Source organism: Melanotaenia boesemani, chromosome 19 (assembly GCF_017639745.1).
Source record: "Melanotaenia boesemani isolate fMelBoe1 chromosome 19, fMelBoe1.pri, whole genome shotgun sequence".
NCBI classification, from domain to species: Eukaryota; Metazoa; Chordata; class Actinopteri; order Atheriniformes; family Melanotaeniidae; genus Melanotaenia; species Melanotaenia boesemani.
The window spans coordinates 25,056,466-25,079,337 of NC_055700.1; the positions used below are offsets into that span (position 1 = coordinate 25,056,466).

Genomic DNA, 22,872 nt, shown 5'->3' on the forward strand with positions numbered 1-22,872 from the left:
AGCTTTCTTTTTAGGCCAGGATTAAACATACAGCCCTTGTAGTTGTAAAGATATACCTAATTTATTTTGGGTATGTCATTTCAGAGAGGAGACAGACAAAAAAAAAGGCCTCGTGAAAAAGAAGTAAAAACTAGCCAAGAAAAGAAATACCTGGGTTTGTCTCTCAGCCTCTCGGTGGAGGAGTGGGAGGAGAGGTCGGAGTGGTGCCCCCGTCTGTCGTCCTGTGGAGAGTAAGAGCGGTACGACTCGATCTCAGAGATATCTGCAAAACACGACAAACCAGATGAAAAGTGTGACCTTTCTGAGGTCCAACAAATGAAAGGAACCAAGTTAAAATGCTCGACTTTCACCTTGATGCTCTTGTGTTCAGTGATTTACATAATTTAATTGATGCCGAAAGCCCAAAAGCAGACAGAAAAAAGGTGGTTCCAGACAAAATAAGGCCAGATCACTACTTACAATTAAGTAGTCCGGAGCTGTATTCATTACCAGATCCGAGGATCTTAAACTTGACAAGAAGAACTGAAACTCAGTGAGGTTTTTAACAATTTAGCATCCAGGTGGAAAATCTCAATCACATTTCAATTGTAAAAAATAAACAAAAATCAAGCATACACAAATTATTAGTGGTTTTAAAACTTGCAGAGGTATGAAAAATAATAAATTCCCTAACATTCTCCATGTTCTTTCCAAAGAGGGATGCTGAAACCTCCAACCAGCAGAAAGCAGATGGCTGCTGCAGCAAGAACCTGAACATAATGAAATTCTGTCATTTCCAACAGCAGGATTATGATTGGGGATTAGATCACCCCGCTAGAGGCCAGTGAACACTTTCACACATGAAAACGCACACACACACACACACACACACCAAACCAAACAAAGTGGGTCACAAGTCTTTGGGCTATCCCCCCCTCCTCTCCCTGTAATAAACAATCCACTCACACCACTTATCTAGATTGGTTCTGACCAATCAGAGCATGCCATGTGGTCATGTGACATTAAAAACAGGTATAAAGGAGTGAGAAACCATGATGGTGGAGGAATTATGATGATCGCTGGTGAATCTCTGGTTAGCACAGAGTGTTAGTACTGCTTTCCACATGAAATAATATTTAAATACAACTAAAAAGTGATGTGAGTAAAACCTTTATTTAATGAGCTTAGATTGACAGATACAGCAAAAATTAATTTTAACATTTTTTTTTTTTTTTAAATCAGCTGATTTCATATGAAGTTCATATGCAGTGGGGTTTTCTATATGATGATGAAGATGATGATGATGACGGCCACTGGTGTGCTTTCACACTGGATAGGTCCTGCTGCTTTTCAGTTTCGAGTGTCTCTCACCATCGAGCTCCGAGTCGCTGTCCACCATCGGCGGGACTCGGATCAGCACCTGCCGCTTGTCTCTCTGCACTACCAGCTGCAGCCTCCCGCGGGACTTCTCGATCAGCTTCCCCGCGTCGCTCAGAGACAGGTTTTCAGTCACCGTGCCGTTGATCTGAAAACGAGGGGTCAGGTGATTTGATCAGGGGCAGGAATCTTGTAACTGGCTAAAATAAAATAAAATAATTTGTTGCTATGCTACCTTCAGTATGATGTCCCCCTCCTGCAGGTTGCCGTCTCTACCAGCAAGGCCGGTGCTCGTCATCTCTTTGATGAAGAGCTGGCTGCCCAGACGAAGGCCATATTCTAGTGGGAAGAAAAAAAAGTTTTGTTTTGTTTACACTGCATTAAACCAGATGCTTTCCCGTGTCTGATTTCCTGTCTGGCCTATCTGAGCAGCCGAGCTTGACGCTCTGGACGAAACCGCAGCACACACACCTGGTGGAAACTGGCTGTAAAACTGGTTAATATGCTGTTTGCACCAAAAGGATTTATTCTGTTTATTTGTTTATTTTCATGATGTCACTCAAGTTGATTTTTCTGTTTAAAAACTGTAAGTTATGGTTAAAAAGTTGGTTGAATGAAGGGTTGAATATGAATTCAGTGTTTGTGTTCTTTATTAAAAGTAGGTCATCAAGCAATAGCATAAAATTAGCAGGGCTGCACTTAAAATCGATAATTATCAATATGATCTATTTTTTTATCAATATGCTTTTTGTCTATCGTCAGACATCTGTGGTACGCAGGGTCCGCTTTACAAATCTCACATGTATTTCATTTATTTTGTAAGTGTAATGTGAAGTTGTCCCAGACTTTTGACGTCCTCTGTTGCTGTTTTCTTACCCGGTCCGCCGCCATATTTTTCCCCAGGTGGACTTTAATGCAAATGTCCAACTTTCAGCAGAGATAGGACAGAAGACGATGTCTCACTCTGTAGGATTTTTTTTTTGGTCGACAATAGTCGACGGTTAAATTTTTTTGTTGTCGTTGCAGCCCTATTTTGCACAACTGCACTTTAATTATGGTCACTGAGAAGTATGTTTCATTAATTTTGATTTAAGAGCATTTAATTTAATATTCAGCTACATAAATTTCAGTCAACTGTTAAAATGCACGTGTGCTGCTAATCCTTAATAAAAGTGCATTTAGACTTCAAGGCTGTAAATTAAAACGGTCTCCATGTTTAACTTGACAAAAAAAAAAAATAATATAAAGCTATTTATTATATTGTGATTCAGGTAAAAATATTGAGATGTGAAATTTGGTTCCTATCGCCTAGCCCTGATCAGAGGAGACCTTTTAGACGTACCGCATTAAGACAGGCTGAGCTGTCGGTAAATTGAAGTAAATTCAGGAATAGTTACCTCCTATTTTACGACAGTTACTACATCTTCCAGGCTCATGTCAAACAACAGTCAGTAATGTTGCTAGGTCCCTCACACATTAAAATCTGAAAGGATGCAGTAAACTCACTATCAATGCATCCGGGGAACGCACCTCACTTTCCCCATGAAAAGTGACACATTATGAACAGCTTGTTTTTAAATTCTCAGTAACTAGCAAAAGAAACTTTGCCAGCAGACCAGACAAGCGCTGTCAACCCTCTAAAGGACGCGCAGACGTCACAGTAAAGCGACATGCTAGTTTAGCTGCTACCAAAACAACTGGCCAGTCACAATTAAAGATGCAAACTTCATGCTAAGTAAACTCTGGTTTCCACTCCTCGATGAAGAGCTCGTTCATGTCGATGTTTTAACGTTCAGAGGGGCTGTAATTAAATAAATGAAACATACTCCGGTGGTGGTGATGCTCCACCAGGCGTCTGTCCATACAGCCCGCTATGGTGATCGTTTTTATTTAAAAAATCCGCACTTTTACTGATAATTATTTTGGCGCTACAGACTCCATTTTATTTTCATTAGAATTTTAGTCATTTATTTTGGTGCTAATAATGTTGCTTCAAAAACTATTTCATTTGAATTTTAATGCCACTGTGACAGTTTTGTAATAAAATTTTCACATATGGAATTTTGATTAATTTCATATACAAACATGAATATGTCCGTTAATTAAATCCATCTCATTCTATACCGCCAACAAAGGAGTTTAAAACCACAATTTAAGAAGTAGAAGAATGTACGAAATAGAAAGAAATACTTTTTTTTTTTAATTGGGGACCCACTGAATTTACCAGGGACTCACTCAAATCGCCACCTGTGGGTCCCGGGGTCTCAGCACACTAAAAAAACATCCCGGAAAAGGTCATGGTTAAAGGAACATCAAGGCTGTGAAAATTTTTCAGCTCGTGTTGTCTCTATGTATCTGTTTATTTTATTATTTTATCTCTTGATGCAGGGTCTTGTTTTTATTATTTCTTCTTACACGCCCTGGAACCAAGGATGGAAATTAGCATTCTTTGCTACATTTAGGCATGTTTACATCATTCTTACTTGAACTGATGTTTCCTAAACTTGGAGATTACTTTCATTAATCGGCTTACATAAACACAATCATTATAAACTGAACTATTTTGGATTAACTGGATTATATAATTATGAAAATATAAACAGGTGCCTTAATTTACACCTAATGAAGCAGATTGCACTCTGAGTTACTGATCACATGATGACTTATAAATTTAGATGGTCCAATCGCCTCTCACCTTCGTTGGGATGGTTCTTCAGCAGCAGCACGTTCAGAGGTTTCTCCAGAGGCTCCAGGTCCCGTGCGGGGCGGGGCAGAGGAATGGGAGCAGGTGATGGTGATCGGTCAAGGTGGTCCCTGCTTCCGCTCCTCTTTACCGGATCGTCATACTTCCTCAGGTCGCTTGGAGCGCGTTCACGCCCACGTTCCAAGCTGTGGTCGCGTCCGTGGGCTCGCCCCGGGCTGTAGCCGTCTCGGCCATAGCGCAGCTCGGGGCTGTGGCCACGATCCAGCACTCTCTCACTGCGGTAGCGGCGGTCGGGGCTGTAATCTCGGTCCAGGGTTCGCTCGCTGCGGTAGCGGCGGTCGGGACTGTACTCCCGGTCCAGGATTCGCTCGCTGCGGTATCTTCTGTCTGGGCTGTAGCGGTCGAGCATCTGGTCGCTTCTGTAGCGGCGATCGGGGCTGCGCTCTTTGTCCAGAACGCGACCTCTGCTGCCGTCTCTTCTGTACTGCCGGTCTGGGCTGAGGTCTCTCTCTGTGCTCCTGCCGCGCTCCTGCCGGTCGTAGTCACGCTCGCGGGTTTGGTAGCCAGAATCCATGTAGCCTCCCCCGCCTTGCTCCTTCTCCAGGCTGTGGTCGCGCCCACCGCTGCGGGCGCTGTACACGCTGCGGTGGTCCTGCTCGTAGTTGTAATCGTCGTTGTAGTCATTGTTGAAGACTCTGTCGTCAGGGGAAGCAGGGCGGTTCAGCAGGTTGACGGGAACCTTCCTGGGCCTCTTCACAGTCTGAATTAGTCCACAATAAAAGAAAATCTATCAAAGACAGCTCTTTTATACTTTTATAAATAAAACAAGTGTTGCACTTACAATTTTTGCCACTTTGCCACACTTCCTGAGGGTCTGGACCGCGAAGGAATGGATGGCTCCATCCATGGGGACGGCGTTCACCTGCATTACTCTGTCCTTCTCACTAAACACACACACACACACACAGACATGAGCGAAACGAACAGGAAAAAATCTGGTTTATTGAGCTTTGTTAAGTAAAAACTCACAACAGCAATCCATCAGCAGGCCCTCCCTGCAGGACGTCGGACACCACGATGGACGTCTCACCGGTCTCCTCGTTCGGGTTGTCCCGACCTCCAGACACAGCAATTCCAAAACCCATCTTTGGATCCTGTGAAAAATGAGGGAAAACATAAGGAATCTAGTTGGAGTGAAGCAATTCAGCACATATACAGCTCCGGAAAAACAACACTGCAAAATGATCCTTTTCTCAGGTTTTGTCTCTTATAGGTGCAGGTATAGTATGAAGAACTGAACACCTTTCTTATTAAAATGTCTCTTAATTTCCACATAAAGGCATTTGTAAGAGAAGCTTTCTTCCACTCTTGCTGCAAAAGAATCAAACAGCTCAGTTTTATTGATGGTTAGTGACCATCCATCTTCCTTCTGATGTCATTCAAGAGGTTTTCTTTCAGTAGGGTTTAAATCTGGAGATGGAGCCAGCCATGACCAACTCCTAATGTGTTTATCCAGACCTTGATTCGCCCGGCTGTGTGGCATGAAGCATTGTCCTGCTGGGAAAACTGATCCTCTGAGTTGGGGGGAACACGGTCTTAGAAGGAAGAAGATGATTTTTTTTTTCTAGGATAACCTTGTTTGTGGCTTTATTAGTGCATTCTGCACAGACTGCCCAGTTCCAGCCTTGCTTAAGCCCCCCAGATCATCACTGATCCTCCTCCATATTTAACAGCTGGTGTGAGACACGCTGGCTTGTAGATTCTCCAGGTCTCCATCTAACCATGAAACAACTGGTTGTTGAAACAGAAAACTGGACTCAGAGTAGACACCCTTTCTCCAGTCCTCTAAAGTTCAGTACATATGGAGCTAGGATAGAAACAAGTTGTAACTTGTTTCTACATTTTTTAAACTGTAAAAAGTACAAATCAAAACTGAGAATATAGATTAATTTGGCAATTTTAAAAATATAACTGCGCTTCAGGGCTGGGATATACCTGCTGTGAATGTAAGAACACATGTCAACGTTCTGCTACGTTTGTGTTTATACGGGCAGCAAACAACAGAAGCAAGAATGCTCAGTGGAATTAGCTGATAGTAGAGACATATTTCCATCTGCAGAAAGAAACCTTGGAGTACCAATAAACCGACTAACCTGTACGAAGCTATGAAAGTCACACTGACCTAGACCTGAAGGATATGGGAAAAAAAATATATCCAACTGCGATCTTTCTGACATTTTAATTGTGATTTAATCTTTTAAATTCCAGCTTATGTTCAGTGTTCATGCAGAAATATATTTCTAACATGAGATGGAAGACATGAGATATTAAAATATGAACGGTTCTATATTCCAACGTAAGTTAGAATATGTCTAAGTAAGGCCGTGAACGGCTTCACTCACCAACTGTGAGATGCAACCTGTGGCTAAAACACTGAAGCTTGAAGCTTAAATTTTCTCTACAACAGGTTTCTTCTTTGTCTTTGTAGTGAAAACAATCTGTTATTTAACTGATTTACACCACAGCTCCTCATTTCTCTCTGCATGACTTCTGTTTTGCACACGGTGGAGTTTCACCCCAACGTGCAGACTAGCGTGTGCACACGCAGGCGATCGCAGAAAAAATGTGGCTTCAGCCACCCTGACGTCATGAGAACTTCACATCCATCATGAAGCCAAACAAGCTTAACCTACGTCCATCGTAAGAATTACGGCTCAAAGTTCATCCAGTTTTCTTTGTAGGTTTTATTAATGTCAACATGTTATCCGAGATCTGAACCTTAATAATATCTAGAGTGACTCCACTGAATAAAACGGTCTTCATCAGGACATTTAAAATGTTTAAAGTCTTTTATAGAAAACTGGTCTGAACGTTTGGAAATGTAAAGTGACTTCTAGCTGTTACATGATGTTTAAATAAGACTAATTTGTCGTTATCACGCGTCATATTCCCACTGTAACATAAAGTGACATATTACAGCGACAAAGTTCATGAATGAACTGATTTTAAGGTTGAGATTTAAATCCTGTATCTAACTGACATGTATGAAACTGAAGAGTTAAAACAGTTTTATTTGTTGGATGTGGGTCAGTGCCATCGTCTTCAAAACGCAGTCTGACTCTTCTTTGCTTCACACTTGAGTTTCCAGCCGTTCTTGCTGTGCGACTTCACTCCAGTCACCATGTTTAAAGATCATTTCACGTCAGCCTGCAGTTCTACAGATGAATTTGCAGTCATGCCCTGCAGCCTTTTGTTGTCCTCATACAGCAGAACGAGACGTGCATGTGGAGGAATTTAATTTTTTGTATTAATACTCAGAGATGCTTATTTAGGAATAAATGGAAGTTGTCTCTTATTAATTTCCAGAGCTGTATGCAGGTCATCATGTTATTATTATTAGGTCATTATTCTTTATTAGCATTTATCTGCACTTTTTCTACATTTCCCAAATAATCCTTTTGACGGCTTCTTGCTTCTTTGGAAATAAATTAATTCTATCTACCACTGCTCCACTTTGCCCAGATGAGATTAAGTTAGAGATTTGATGACTCTGTCTCTTTATCCTCTCCCTTCCAGCTGTACTAAAAAAAAAAAAAAAAAAATTCACCACTTCCCTCTGTCTCTAGCAGATGGCTGTGGAGGATGAGGGAGGATGAAAGTCGGATCAGACAGGCAAATAAGAGAAGATGAGCAGTCCCTTTTTCCCTGATTCAGTAATAAAATAACCATTTAATGTCATTAAATCGTTACGTAAATGATGCATTGAATGGAAAATCTGGATTCTGCCATAAAATCCGTTTAAAGTGACTTGAAGGTTTAGTTGCAACGTGAGAACAAAGCACATTTAGAAAGCATTCATGAGTCAGATGAGTTTAAAAATCACGGGTCTGGCTTCTTTGTTTACTAAAATGAAACAAGGAAATTTCCACACCAACGTAAATTAGCCTTAAAGTGACCAGAAAAGGCCATTGCTGCATTATTTTTTCTTGAAGTGATGGGATTTAAAAGCGAAGCCGGCAGATCTGCTGCCACTCTCTCCCTCAGCAACACATCACATCCATCTGATATTAACGATGAACCATTTTCACCTAAAATGGCTTTTAATGGATAAGACTTGTTGTGGACCAGCTATTTTACCGGCTGATGTAACAAGTGCGTTTTTGTTGCAGTATAATCTGCTACTGGGTACAGTATGAAGATAAAGATCAACTGGACTTGCAGCTGGTCAATGACAGGTGTTTATTGAATCTATAGTTATAATTGAAGCCTGGATATGATGGCAAACATCATTCACATCAAGAATCTTAGTTTCCAGTGGTGTATAACGTGTAGGTGATTGGAAGTGAGACTGAGTAAATACATGTATTTGTTATGTCCTCCAAACTAAACGTCTGGTACCAAAGGTTAAAATGAATCCAGGCTCTTTTACATTAAAATATTAACTTAAAAAAAGTTACTCATCTGCCCTTAAACATGGCTTATTTTGGCTGATTCATCATCTAAGAGAAGTTATTTACAATGAGATGCAGCTGAATCTGTTTTTTTTTAAATCAGTGAGATCAGAGCTGTGAAGAAGTAACCCAGTTCTCAGTGTTTACTGGAAATAAAAGCATCAGATTGTCTCACTTCTCTACATAATACCTGCGAGCACATTGCAGCTCCGGAGTCAGCTGCAAACTAAATGACTGAACCGTTTCTGGCTTTCTTTGCTGGTTTCTGCCTCCATTTATTCCCTCCATTACTGTTTTTCCTTTACGTCTATGAATCCCATCATGCCACACAAACACTCTCAAACGGAGGAGATTTAATCTGTTCATTCAGCCCTTTGTTGGTAAATGGACTGCATTGATAAAGCTGCATGATCACCTCTCAAAGTACTTTAAAGTTAATGCTGCTTCATGTTAGTGTTCGTCTGAACTTGTGGCTTTGATTTTAAGCTGCAGAGAAAAGCTAAATGCTGCACGTCACAAACAACGGTGTTGTACTAAAACAGCACAAAGAGTCGAGCTGAATCTCTGAGCAGCAACATTATCTGCTGATAAATGGCAGAAAAGAATAAAACGTAGCTGACCGGAGCCGGACAGCTGGCCGTGGACGGGTCATATGCTGGTCCATGGAGGACCTTTTTTGCTCTAAATCTGCTTTTCCAGCTTCAGTGAGACAATGAGCTCATCAGGGTGATTACCTGAGCTCAGCTGGTTTCTGCTCACACGTGACTTTAACGGTGCAGGACCTGGATTTTGGTCTGGTACATATTCAACACGTTTAAAGCCAACAACCGTTCAACATCAAGACACACGTATCTAATCATCAATATGAATGATTTGGTTACTCATTCGGTCAAATAGTTCCTCAATCAGATTTTACCCTGAGCAAAGATTCTGGTCTTAAATAAATCTATTCTGACTTCACTGAAAAATAACTGAATAAAATGATCATTTATCTCATTTATGACAACCAAACAAATGAAGAGCTGTTAGCAGGTAAGAAAACACTCATATTTACACACAGTGTATTTAAAAAACAGTTTACCTGCTGGTAAAATAGAAATTTACTCTACAAATCAACTTTTTCTTGTCTCTTTAGCCTCTAAATGCTAAACGTCTTTTAGGATAAGACTCATTTTTCCTTTTATACATTCATTTTGTTTGGATTTATTCAGATTTTTTGTTTGAAAACTGTTCAAAAATATCTACAATGATGACTTCGGTGGCCTTGATGCTTTAATGGGTTTAACCTTTTAATGTTGGCACTAAAAAAAAGAAAATTATTCTTTTAATTTTCTTTTCCTTTGAACAATAACAAGATAACTAATGGTGGAGATAACAGTTTATAATACAGTAACAACAATTAAATGGCCCAAACTTAGACAGTAATGGGATGAGGAAAACTTATTTCTAGTATTTTATAGCTAAATTAAGCAGCAGAGATGACTCAGGCAGGTTTATTTCCACATATTTCTAATATGATTTATTATAGTCATTGAAGAATTTGCTCTAACAAATGGTATTAAATGGTTAATCTAAGAAAAAAGTAACTAGAATATAACACCTTATTTATTTAAAAACATTCACTAAAATAAGGAACATCTAAAACCTGCCGTCTTTCTGGTTCCTCTGTGGCCGTACCACTGCATGGACATATTCATTAAAAAGCACTGCTCGGGTCAACAGCTCGATTTTTTATTTGTGGGTTGGGTGTGCGGATGCAGACGGACTCACTCTGTGCAGGGTCACCGTGTACTGCTCCCACACGGTCTCCTCCATGACCGGGTTCTGCAGAGAGAAAAGGAAAAGATTACCGTGGGTGGTCTCTTTTCTCAGAACAGATTAACGTTGTATTACGTGATGTAACAACAAAGCCCGTTCATTAGCCTCTGCTTTGTTACACAACCAGGAGCCATAAGAACAGGACAGGTCTCTGGTGGGCAAGTTTGAAAGCAAAAACTTCTTGTTGTGCTGATGAAATATTCATTTGAACACTGAAACATAATCAACCGTCCTTAAAAAGGAGGTGTTGTAAATAATCCAAGATGAAAGTGCATCTTTGTTTCGTGAAGCCAACAAGTTGCATTAACCTGCTAAAGATGGAGTTAGTTTACAGCTGATGTGACAAAATATCAAACTCCTGCTGCATGAAAATCCACACAAATACAGAAAAACAAACATTTCTTTCATCTTCTTCACCAAACTACTGATATCATCCTCCATCCTTTGATAAATTAAGTCATTTTAATCCCAAATAATCTCTTTTTCAACACTTCAAAGCAGTTCTACATCCCACATTTCAAACAAAACTAAATACAGCTCAAGCAAAAAGGGTCCATTACAGTGCCAGTCGGGTCCAGCTGCCCGGACAGGACCCAGATTTGATCAAATCTGCGCGACGGTAGCAGAATCTCACTCACGAGTCCCTGCAGGATGCGGATGGTCTTGACCGCGTGGGCCCATTTCCTGTGCAGGCTGAGGACGGTCTTCATGGTCTTGGTTGTCTCCCTATCTCCGTCTGTCCCTGCTCACCGCCAGCGGTGCTCTGGCAGGCTGATGTGCGCCACAGCCTCCTCCATGGCCACAGCTGCACAACCACCAGCAGCTCTCTCCCCACATCTGCCCGCCTAACTGCCTTTGACGTAAGAGGGATTCTGCTGGCCTACATTCAGCACAAATCCCACCGTCTGCAGGAAGTGTAAACATGCAGACACACCAACTCCTGCGCAGCCACGCTCTGATTAAACGTTCCAGTGTTGTTCCACAAATACAACAAAACACGCAGTTTATTCTGGGTTTTAAAGTCTGCTTAGACCTCAAAACCTATCAGCTACGCCACAAACTTTCAGAGCCCAGAGACCTACGAGATCAGAGTTCACATCTGAGTTTACACAAGGATGATTTCCTTAGATGTGAGTTTTTTGGTGGGAACTGGACTGGAAAGTGAAGTGCTGAAACGTCAGGCTCAGGCTTAGTGAAACAAGGGCATGAGTGGAGCTGGCAGCACACCCATCATAACCCATTTTTTTGATCTTCTGAACAACATGGGGGAACATTAGGACCAGCGCCAGAAGCAGGCTGGAGAGCCAGCAGGGCTGTGTACACTGAAAAAAGGGAATATTTTCAATGCAACTTGCAACTAAGCATCACAAAAACACCCCACAAGAGAAAAATACAAAGCAGGAGGAAACATTAGCTCATGAAAATAAAAGAAATCATTTCAAATAACGCCTTGAGCAAGGCCAAACTAGTTTAGTCCAGTCTGTCTCCTTGTTCTGTGCGATATGACTGTGATGGCTGCTCGCAGGCAGGCAGGCAGGCAGGCAGGCAGGCCTCCTGGATAAGTCGTGGTCTCCTGAGTGTGGACCATTACATAACAAAGCACAAACATTTCCACTAATGAGGAGAGAGACTGAAATACTGGGTCATACTCACAGGATGTGACTTAGAAAACAAATTATTTATAGGCAAACATCAGGAAGCGGCAGCAAAACAAGCCTTGTTTACGTGATAACATTTAAAGTGAAACATGCAAACATCGTACTCAGGTGTAAACGGATGACTGACAGGAAAAAAGGAAAGGTGGTAACAGATGCAGATTATGTTCCCACATACGTCTAATCCTTCACATCATTTGCTTTTAATTCAACACTTTGTTCCACAGAAAAAATAAGAGGGCAGCTAATTATTATTATTTTAATTTATAAGAATAATTCCATCATCACATCATCCTCCTCAGATCCGCATAAGATGCTGAACATGTTTAGTATTCCTGCTTGAACAAGAACTTTTTAGCTCCATTTTCTGTCCATTAATTAATCTGATATTCAAATAATCCTTTCACAGGCTGTTCCTAAAGATATAGATGAGAAAGCCCAGGTGTTTCTGTATAAACTACACATCAGTGTATGAACATTTCATTCCCTGGAATAAGATGCAAAAATCCAAAGAAAGCTTTAAAAATTACAAATTAAAACATTCAAATCATCCCTGTGAAAATAAGAGAATAAACAAATATTAATAAAAAAAAAGTCAGGACGCTGAATTTCAAACAGAACTGCAAAATGCATAAAAATAAATAAATAACAAGATAGTGACGATGCTGAATTAAAAATTAATTAACAAGTCAGGTTGTGAAAATAAATCATGTGGAATAAAAAAAACAATATGCTGATTAATAAATGCATAAAGCTGCTGAATAAAATAATAGATACTTAAATAATAATAAAAAAAAGTCAGCGTGCCTTAAAAAAATAAATCAAGATGCTGAATAAAAATAAAATAAAGTCAAGATTCTGAATAAAAACAATACATTTTAAATGTTTAAGACAGCAGAACAGACGGCAGAACAGACAGATCAACAGACAGCAGGACAGACAGCAGAACAGACAGCAGAACAGATAGCAGAACAGACAGAAGAACAGACAGCAGAACAGACGGCAGAACAGACAACAGAACAGACAGCAGAACAGATAGCAGAACAGACAGAAGAACAGACAGTAGGACAGACTGCAGAACAGACAGCAGAACAGACAGCAGAACAAACAGAAGAACAGACGGCAGAACAGACGGCAGGACAGACGGCAGGACAGACGGCAGGACAGACAGAAGAACAGATGGCAGAACAGACGGCAGAACAGACGGCAGAACCGACAGAAGAACAGACGGCAGAACCGACAGAAGAACAGACGGCAGAACCGACAGAAGAACAGACAGCAGAGGGTTGAAGAGTCTCAGTCTTTCAGAGGGTCAAGTTCACAGCTGAGACTGAGGTTGGTAAGAAGATCAATAATCAGTGTAATATATTAATAATGTAGATTTCACCCTCTACAGAACACTGAATAAAGACTCGAGTAAAAGAGTTAAAACCACTATACTCAAATGTTATCCTCAAGTCTTTAGTCCTCTCTGAGCCTCAACTAATTTCTGATAGGGCGATTTATTAAAGATGTTACCTCGATTATAATTATTTTAGTATCATTTCATATCTAGCCATCATAGCTAACTGAAAGCTTCTGTTGCAGATATTTTCATAAAAGAGCAAATACTGATTTTATAATAAGGAAGAAAACATTTTTAACTACATATAGTCATTTAATGAATATTATACAATATATATATGAGATTATTTAAATATTTGACATGAGCAAGCTTGCATCAATTATTGGTTCTGAATGTTGGTTTCGATTAACTGTCCAGTCTTAATTTCAGATGGGCTAACATTAGGTGGAAAATCGTTCTGTGATCTGGCAACCCAAAATGAAAACGTGACATGTTATTAGCACAAAGCTCAACAGTTTGCATCAGCGATGACATGATGACAGGATCATTCGTGCTAAATCATGTCAAAGTTTCAGAGCAACATATGATAATAATTATGAGACACTAGTTAAAGCTCATAAACCTTATAAGGTATGGTTAAAAGACAAGCACAAAAACAAACAAGATCCAAACTCAATATTTGCATTAAACTACATAAAAAATAAAGTTGCAATCAAATCAATTTTGTTGCTCACCTTTGAAATATCCATGATTGTAATCACCACTGAGGCCCCATCCCTCTACTATTTATTATAAGGGAAATAAGTCAGTTTTAGTGCCTTTTCTTGTGTAAAAAAATGCAATAATTCAAATCAAACTGGCATTTATATGGTTGCACTCCTAAAAATGTAGTACTTTGTAGCTTTAAACAGGTCTTAAGTTATTTAAGTGGTTAATTTAAAAAAAGAAAAAAAGAAATATATAAAATGTATGAATGTATGATGATTTTATATAAGTGTTTTGGGAAGCAAAGGTCACCAGAGGGTGAAAAATGCATTATAAGAGACATGTGGTGCGGGAAAAAAAAATAGAAGACATTGGATTTAAAAAGAAAAAAGATTGTCATTGCAAAAAAACCATGCCACTTGCCATAACACAGCCAAAATGATCAAGAAATAAAAACAAAAAAGTTGAGAAAAACGTACAATTATGACTAAAAGTTGACTGAAACCCTTCATTAAGCAGCATGTGTGTGGATCGAGTTGAAAAAGGTTGATCAAGTCTGCCCTCTACTGGCAGGATGGCAACATTACACTTCTTAAATTGAGGTAAAATAAATAAATAAGCAAACACAGTAATTGCAATGAGACTGCAGGCTTAGACATGGAATGGACGAGAGGCTGCTGATCTGACCGACTGTTCCCAAACAAAAAAAGAAGAGAGAGCCAGAGTTCAAGAGAAAGACAAGAAAACAACAGACGAACAGCGTTTGGTGTAAATGTGACCAAATCAAATAAACTAAAGCCAAACGTTTGTAAAGAGGGTAAAACAACATTTAAAAGCAGAGTTCATTAACTTTGAACGCCTTTTTCCAACTAAAACATTAATATAACCGCGGGAGGTAGCAGCAGGTGCGGCAGGATGCAACAGGCTTCAGCAGGGATTCATGGAAACTCCCAAACAATCCTCTTTTTCCCCCGAAACACACACACGTACAAAGCTCTGCAGCGGGAGTAAAACCCACCCGTTTTTCACGTAGATTTCTATATTCCCCAGCCATCTGAAAACGACAACATAAACGTATACTTACGGTGAAATACTGAGTCGCGTATCTGCTCAAAGAGAGCAGGCCCCCTCCGTTCACTGGCATCACGCACTTTGAACTGTCCCGGACTGGTACCAAAGATTTCAACCAAACTGACACAACTTAAGCGCTTCCGGTGGCGTGTCTCCCAAAGTTATCAGGTAATTTATAACACAAAGTTAAAAAATTAATTCAATTAAAAAAATATTAGAGCCTATACGGATTGACCCTAAATGACGCACTTTGCTCCCTAAATACATTAACATTAAACATCCGGGCAAAAATTAGCGCCGAGAGCTCCTAGCTTGGCCAGACTATACCAAATCACAGCGCGGGGGGGATTTATTTACAGCAACAGCGACAGCTTACAATTTAACCGAGCAAACGCCTTATCATTTTAATCCCAGCTAATTTAATAAATACCGGATTTGAATAACACTGATAATACAAGGGTAGTAACCGTGTATGTGTTTATGTACATGACGATTGTAGTTTTAATACCGATTAAATGGATCCGTCCAGAATTCCCATTGATTTTTAGGAAGCCTGCTGTGAGGCTCTGAGACAGAACAAAAACAAAATGATTGAGGAAAACAACAAGAGCAACCGAGCACTTCAGTCTCTTCCGGGGGAGATAAAATATACGACTCATAACCAACAACAGCAGCCTATTGAGAAGGCAAAAATAATGTAGATAAAGGTCTTTAAATAAAGTATCCATGTACACAAGTTAAAGTTTGTGATCTCAAAATATTCTTAGATTGCTGCTACAAAACATGACATTTTTATGATCAGTTCATGTTAAAACAAACAAATAAATAAAACTGAGGGACCAGTGTATAAAAACAGCATTAAGTCAAAAGTACACAAAGGGGATGAGCTTAAACTATTACACTGTAATAAAGTTCGAACCATCAAAGGTCAAGAGACGCATGCACATCTCTTGCATATAACCTTCTGGATACTGTCCAGCATCTCCAATATGACATGAAATATTTTTCTTATGTCCTTTCCTGCTCCCAGAGTTTGACCACACCTTTGATTACCTCAGCAGCAATGTATGATAAAGACAGAATATTCTCAGAAAAAATGAGTCAATGCAGTAAAATCAGCAAATTCCACAGTTGGCCTTAAAATAGGCCATCCTTATGCAAAACAGCACCGCTGACCTGAATAATTTGTGTGACCAAGTCATTAAAACAATGAAGCTTTCTGGATGTGACATGTTTCTCTGGTTAATCATCATCCTGGATGCATGAAGGGGTCACTGCAGTGTGGTTGCACTCAGATAAAGAAAAAAGTCTGGGAAAACTGAGTCACTGGACTTTAAAAAAATCAAGTGTCACAACAAAAGCAGCTTTATTCGAATTCTAATTTTAGAATTTTGTTGCATTTTATAATGATGAATATGATGCTCATTTGAGCTGAGCTGTGGTTAGAGTTCAAGTTGGCCATTTTATTTGACAATTATCTATGTTCCAGTACATATAAAAGGGGAAAGTGAAGGATGTGAACTGTGTGAGAAAACATTCAAGACATTTTACTCTATCTAACTTTCTCTACGGGAAATCATCGTTCATGTATGAACAGCTGAATTCACAGAACTGACTATTTTGTCAGATGTGGCTGCTGTGAGTTTATAAGAGCAAAGTAAGAGTCTGGAAATGGTTCATGTGACCACAGGTAAACACCTAGTTTTCATTTTAGTCACCATTTCTGCCACATTTAGTCCACTGATTAAAAACAACTGAAGAATATACAAATGAGAGCAGCTTTATTGTGCATTTGCCTGCATCAACACACTGTACTGCTTTTGACTTAAAACCTCCATGCATTTATATTACTATATATGAAACTTATATGAAACTTAAATGACAAATCTTTGACTACCAGTGGTTTTTAATTACAGAAAAAATAGTACATTCGAATTTCCCTTTGGGAAGAACAAAGTATTTTAATTTTATTGAATTTTATTGAATTTTCCAGAAGTTTGGTTGGGAGTAAACTGGAGTTATTTGACTTTAATTTTGTGCAGTTTTTGGTTGGTACAACACTGGAATGACATATTGCTCCACAACAAGAAGGTTCATATGCATGCTCTTTGTATCTACAGACATCTAGAGACCTCAGAAAAAGTATTTCCAGTGTCAGAAGTGTTGTGTTTGTTACTATGCCTGAATAAGCTGCAATAAAACAAATGATAAATGTGAATGCTTAATTCTCATTAGTTGATTCTCCCCTATTTTACAGAATGTAAGACCACACTAACAACGATTCCATGTACACACATGCCAATAATCACCTTTAGCAACAAAAGTCCTTTCTAAACATTAAATGTTTGCACTAAAAGACACTTTCAGTCTTGTTTTGTGCACATTAAACAGTCTGAACACCATCATGTTGTATTATCTTCTTAAAGTGTCGTTTTTTTCAACCCTTATGAAACTTATATCAGGCTACAAGGGTTAAAAGTTTGGTTTTGGTCACATTATAATGTTAAAGCTAAAGTATTACTGAACTACAAGACCTTGGTGCCATGCAAAACCGTTACACTAGATTCTGGATTAGATCAGTGAGGGTCCATGTAAAATCCAAAAGTTAAAACCACAAGTAGTTGACAGATAAGTAGGTAGTTGACTAAGCCCGGTGCTTAGTATATGCATGCACATCTTAAGATCATGAAACTTGAGACGTGTGAGCATGTTGACAGAGAAAGTTGCTTGTGTGCTTGTACCAATCACACCTGAACAGGTTTTATATGACCCATTGTGCCCAGCTGACATGCTAGCACACTATGCTGTCCTGCTGCTGCTGCACAGAAAAAAACTAGAACTCTCTGTACAGCAGCTAATTTCACATCCGTACACACCCGTGGTCGACTCGAGCACCTGTTTACAGAGTATCTCACTCATATGATACTTTTACTTGCACTGCTATTTTCAGGTCTGTTAGCTTACAGCTAGCAATGGCTTCCCTCCCATTTCTGCTTCACTCTCCCTCCTGCTCAGCATGTCTAAAGCTTTGGTCTCTTGTCTCCCTCCTTTAGCAACAATAATACCTTTAATAAATGTTTTTTCTTAATACATTAGAGGAAAGGTTAACTGAACTGGAAGCTTTAGAAAGTGCCAGAGGCCAGTGAATTTGGGCTTTTAAGGCCTGAGTGTTTCTCTGGGTGGACAGCACGGGGTGAAAACAAAAACAAAAGAAAACAAAAACATACCATCATGATAGCAGAGCAGCTTCTTGAAGAGAGACGGCGAAGGTACAAGTACTGGGCTTCTCTGGACCAACAGAACTTGCGGCCGGACTTGAGCAGGTCAGTGCTGGTCTGGTCAGAACAAGCCTGGTCCCTGTGCACAGAAGAGAAACAAGGCTGTAAATCCTGGCTAACATTGCCCTATGCGTACTCTAAATGATGTGACCCATCCTATCAAATAATTTCTAAAGTCTTTTCTATAATGCATGCGGCCATCTTCAGATTTTAACTTGCAGCAGGGTTCTGAAATATTTAAAGGGCAAGTCTCAGCGGTCATGTTGTCAAGTGTCAACTCTTCAACACAAAGTCTGGGGTGTTTGAGACACATGGGCATTCGCCGGGCAGAGGGGTTATTTTTAGGTGCCATTAAAATGAGTTTGACTCTTTAAATTTGCTTGAGTTGTTTAATCCCTGATTCAAGTCTGTATCCATTTTCATTATCACTTTCTACGGTAATCTTTTACTTATTTCACAAGTGATGTTAGATGAGAGATTATGCACTTTCACAGAGATTAAGGGATCTTCAATTTAACCGTCCAGCTAAAATTTGTTTAGGAAGTATCTTAAAGAGAAAAAGGATCAGAGATGTGACAAAGCTCCGAACATTTAGGGGGGAAAAAAAAAAAAAAAGATCAAGGCACATGTTTCTCACCCGTGTCTGGCTCTGAGTTAGACCAGATTCACATGAGAAGGCCAGACTCATGCACGGGTACCACAGATGATAATCTCACACATATTCTGCAGATTATAATCTGCAGCCTCACTTCAAGAGCAGCATCTCTGACCTAATCACGGATAACATGTGACAAACATGTTTTACCACCCCAACACCAGCGTCATGGCAACCGGTCAGCAATATGGTGTGATAGACTAAAGGTGTTCTAGGAGTCAGGGAAGCATTATTAAACCTGCTGCTGTGCATGCTTCAAGCACAAATCCCAAACGATGAGGAAGAGCTCCGTATCTCCAGAAACACCAGGGCAAAATGCCAGCGTCTGTGTGCAGTGTTTGCACAGAGACGGCATGTTAAGGTTCCCATGAAAAGGGCATTCGAGCATTGCAGCACTGTACCTTAATGAGACAGTGGACAGGCAGCAAGAGGAAGAGTTGTCCTGACATTTACGCCTCCTTCCATTTGCCTCGGAGGTCTGGACTCAGAGCTGGGAATAACATCACACCCACGCTGACCACGTTGCAGTGGGAAGTGGGAAAACTGGAAGGATTTTCTCACTGACCAATTTACTATACTATTATATTTACATTATGTTTGCAGGACTGGGTCAGCTGTTAGATTATAAGGCTAAAATGATGTAAAATAAATTGACAGGAAGTGGCTTAATCACATTTTTTCAGGTCAAAATAAAGGTCGCTAGGCAACAAAGTAGTGGTCGTGATCTTTTTTTTATTATGACAATGTGATAAATAATGGTGTTATCACAGATCACTCATTGTGGATTTACCAAATAATCTCTGAATTAAACTACAATTTGTGGCTGGTTTTGGAAACCTCCTGGAGAGGATATAAATGCCTGGAAAACTTCTGTAGATCATCTAAAGCATCACATTTTACCCCACAGAGATACACACTACCCCTCCTGACAAACTGTTGACAATATAAGCGACTGCGCTCAGGGGTACCAGCAATCTAGCAGAGTTTTAAGGGTTAGACATAGTGACAAAATCATGAATAAAGTGTTCATTACTGCAAATATTGCTTCTTTTTATGAACGTAGCAGCCATGTTGGATTTTGAGGTTGGGGCTGAGGAAGTTCCAGATCAGAAATTTGACTTTAGGGGGGATTCTGGCAAATTTTTCCCATTGGGAGCTTGGAAATATTGACTTCCAATTGTCATTTAATGAGCTAAGATTATCCATAAGATTCACTCACCGTAAAATTTATTTTTTGTTTGTTTGTTTAAATAAACAGTGCACATAAAGTGCAGGTCTGTTCACATGAAGCATTTTTATTCTGATCAGGCTTTTAGTACGAATACTAAGAAGAAACCTCCCAAAGCAAAACAAGCTTAGTGAAGGAGCCTGGAAACATCGAAGTGGCAGCCATGACGAGTACTGGTTAAATTCTCTCATTACTGGAACATCCTTAAGGAAATAAAAAGAGTTAATGCCATTCAACTCTGTGTGGCAACAACTTTCAAAGTGAAGCTGAATACTTTTCATACAATCGGACCAACAGGAACTCCTGCAGATAAACCGGTAAACAGGAGGGTTCCTGTTGGCAATCACAACATTTTATCTCAGTTATTTTTTGGTAGGTTGTTAAATATGGTGGAAGTCTTTTTTAGTCCATCTTGTAACAGCTGCAGGCTCCCACAGCTGATGCCCACTGCAACGTGGTGAATCTTTTCTTATGTCTTCAAGGCCTTTCGTTCACACTTTTCCTTGACCTCATGAGGCTCCCTGATGATGTCAAGAAGAAGCTCTTCGGGAGGGACAGGATGTCATTTTTCCTATTTTCTAAACAAATTACACGCTTATTGTCTTCATCTCTGTCAACCAAGTTCATTCATGTCATAAAATTAGACATAAACAAACCACCTTTTTTTCTCTAGTTGTTGTTTAGCTAGTTATAGTATTTACATGCTGTAATTATGCGAATGCATGATAGGTTTCATTGTCAGTATCCTCCTGTCCGGAGCACAAAGGCCTGACAGGAAACAATGCAGTTTGTCATGCAGCCTTATTGTTTGTAATCTGATTTTGCTCCAACCAACATTTCCTACTGCTGCTGCCTCACATTATACACCGACATGATGGGGCCTTTACTGGAGGCACAAACTAGAGTTTACTGTTTATGATCACAACACAATATTATTGAAAATGTTTGATCTAAAATGCCACACTTTGGTTTGATCAAAGGTGATTAAACAACCCATTTAAACCTATGAGAGAGCATATTTTACCTACGCTGAGTTAGAGTGTATTTCAGGTCTTAATTGGTTAACAAAATGTTTTACTGTTATAAACATTTAACATTTAAGTTGTTTAAAAAAAAACCTGGTAAATATCTTCATCTCAGAGTTGTCTGCAAACTTTTCTTCTAAATTTAAAACTTTAATTTCATGAAATGCTTATATTTCACTAAATAAAATGAAAAAAAAAAGAAATCTAATGTTTGTTATTAAATTTGTTTCAGAGTCACAGACTCATTATGTACTAATTTAGATGACTTAATACCATAAACGTTGCATGACTACAAAAGAAAACCTTTCCACATTTATCTGGTATAATGCTTACAGTGAAAAAAAAATCTGACTCTTAAATCAGGTTATAAATTAAACTGGTTAATCTCAATTCAAAGGAAAATTAAATTAAATTAAATTAAATTAGTTACAAAAACAAACTTTTTATCAATTTAAATAAAATTAAATAATTAAAGAAAGCAACCACTAAAAGATCCATTTATGATTAAAAAAACAACAGAGATTTCTGTGCTTTCTACTTGGTGGATTATCATTTTTATGTTGATTTTTACTGAAATGAGTACAGCCATTAACAAAATTACATTCACTCCTCTTCTATGATAAAAACTGATTAAAAAAAAATCTATGTGACCAGTTTCAGTGAACTGACCCTTAAAATTGATATACTGTATTAAAAGGCAGAGTTTCAATCCACCTGTTCCTGTCCCATTTAAAAACTGAATCTGTCCAAATAAACATCCATTTCATTAATATAAATCAAACTCACCCTGGGGGTCTCCAGAGTTTTCTACCAGGTGGGAGAAGCTCCCGTTTGTTGAGGGGTACAACCCCCATCGCTGCTTGCATGATCGTGATGAACTTCTTAAACTTCATCTTTTAATTCTCCTTTAACAGCATCACTTGGACTTCATCGCCATGACAACTGCCTCGCTTCCACCTCTTTTAATGAAGTGCAAAACCAGAAGCATCTCCAAATGTCTACTCATCTCCTCTTGAATCATCAAGACCGCAGGACTTCTCCGTTCTCACGCTTCAGTGCAGCAATATCACCATGACAACAAGCGGCGGATCCAGCATCCAGATCCGCTACGTTCTATATACTACGAGACCTGCATCCGAGCACGACTGTGACAGATGTCCTTTTGGCTCCTCTGAGCGAAGGAGGATAAAAGGAAAACAGAAACGGCCACGTTGCAGCCAGGAGGTGGGCCGACCGAAAGGAGATGACAGCACGTCACTCTTACATAATTCTGAAGCTTCTCTGGGCATTACACTAATGAAAATGCTGCTTCTGCCGCCGTCACCACCAGCACCGCCGCCACTGCTGCTGCTGTCACTGCTGCGGCTGCAGCTGCTGGGATAATTGTGGTACTAAGCCCTGACAGATCATGCATGCTCCCGCCCCCTTCTCCGATAATCCCCCCCATCCAGGCTTAGTCTTCTCCCCACTTACACACCGACCCATCTACTTCACTCTTGCATCCACGCACCCCCCTTTCCCCATGACTAAACCCATTTTGGAAGTCTAAGCCACAACCACACAACTGCCACTCAGCATTTT

At 39.6% G+C, this 22,872-nt stretch overlaps 1 protein-coding gene across 5 annotated transcripts in view; it reads right to left on the minus strand.

The window, feature by feature from the left end:
• The window catches only part of tjp2a (tight junction protein 2a (zona occludens 2)), a 47,579-nt gene that overhangs the window by 13,764 nt on the left and 10,943 nt on the right, over window positions 1-22,872 (minus strand). For 2 of the 5 annotated variants that reach the window (XM_041969971.1, XM_041969967.1), the window contains exons 1-8: window positions 15,119-15,391; window positions 10,282-10,335; window positions 5,090-5,214; window positions 4,902-5,004; window positions 4,052-4,820; window positions 1,592-1,695; window positions 1,351-1,504; window positions 151-262 (exon numbers count right to left, since the gene is read on the minus strand). In XM_041969971.1, the coding sequence (XP_041825905.1) occupies window positions 151-262; window positions 1,351-1,504; window positions 1,592-1,695; window positions 4,052-4,820; window positions 4,902-5,004; window positions 5,090-5,214; window positions 10,282-10,335; window positions 15,119-15,178 (1,481 nt within the window). In that variant the 5' untranslated portion in view covers window positions 15,179-15,391. Of the gene's footprint in view, window positions 1-150; window positions 263-1,350; window positions 1,505-1,591; window positions 1,696-4,051; window positions 4,821-4,901; window positions 5,005-5,089; window positions 5,215-10,281; window positions 10,336-10,967; window positions 11,135-15,118; window positions 15,392-18,332; window positions 18,463-22,872 lie in introns of those variants that run through there. The other 3 variants (XM_041969969.1, XM_041969966.1, XM_041969968.1) reach the window with 3 other exon arrangements.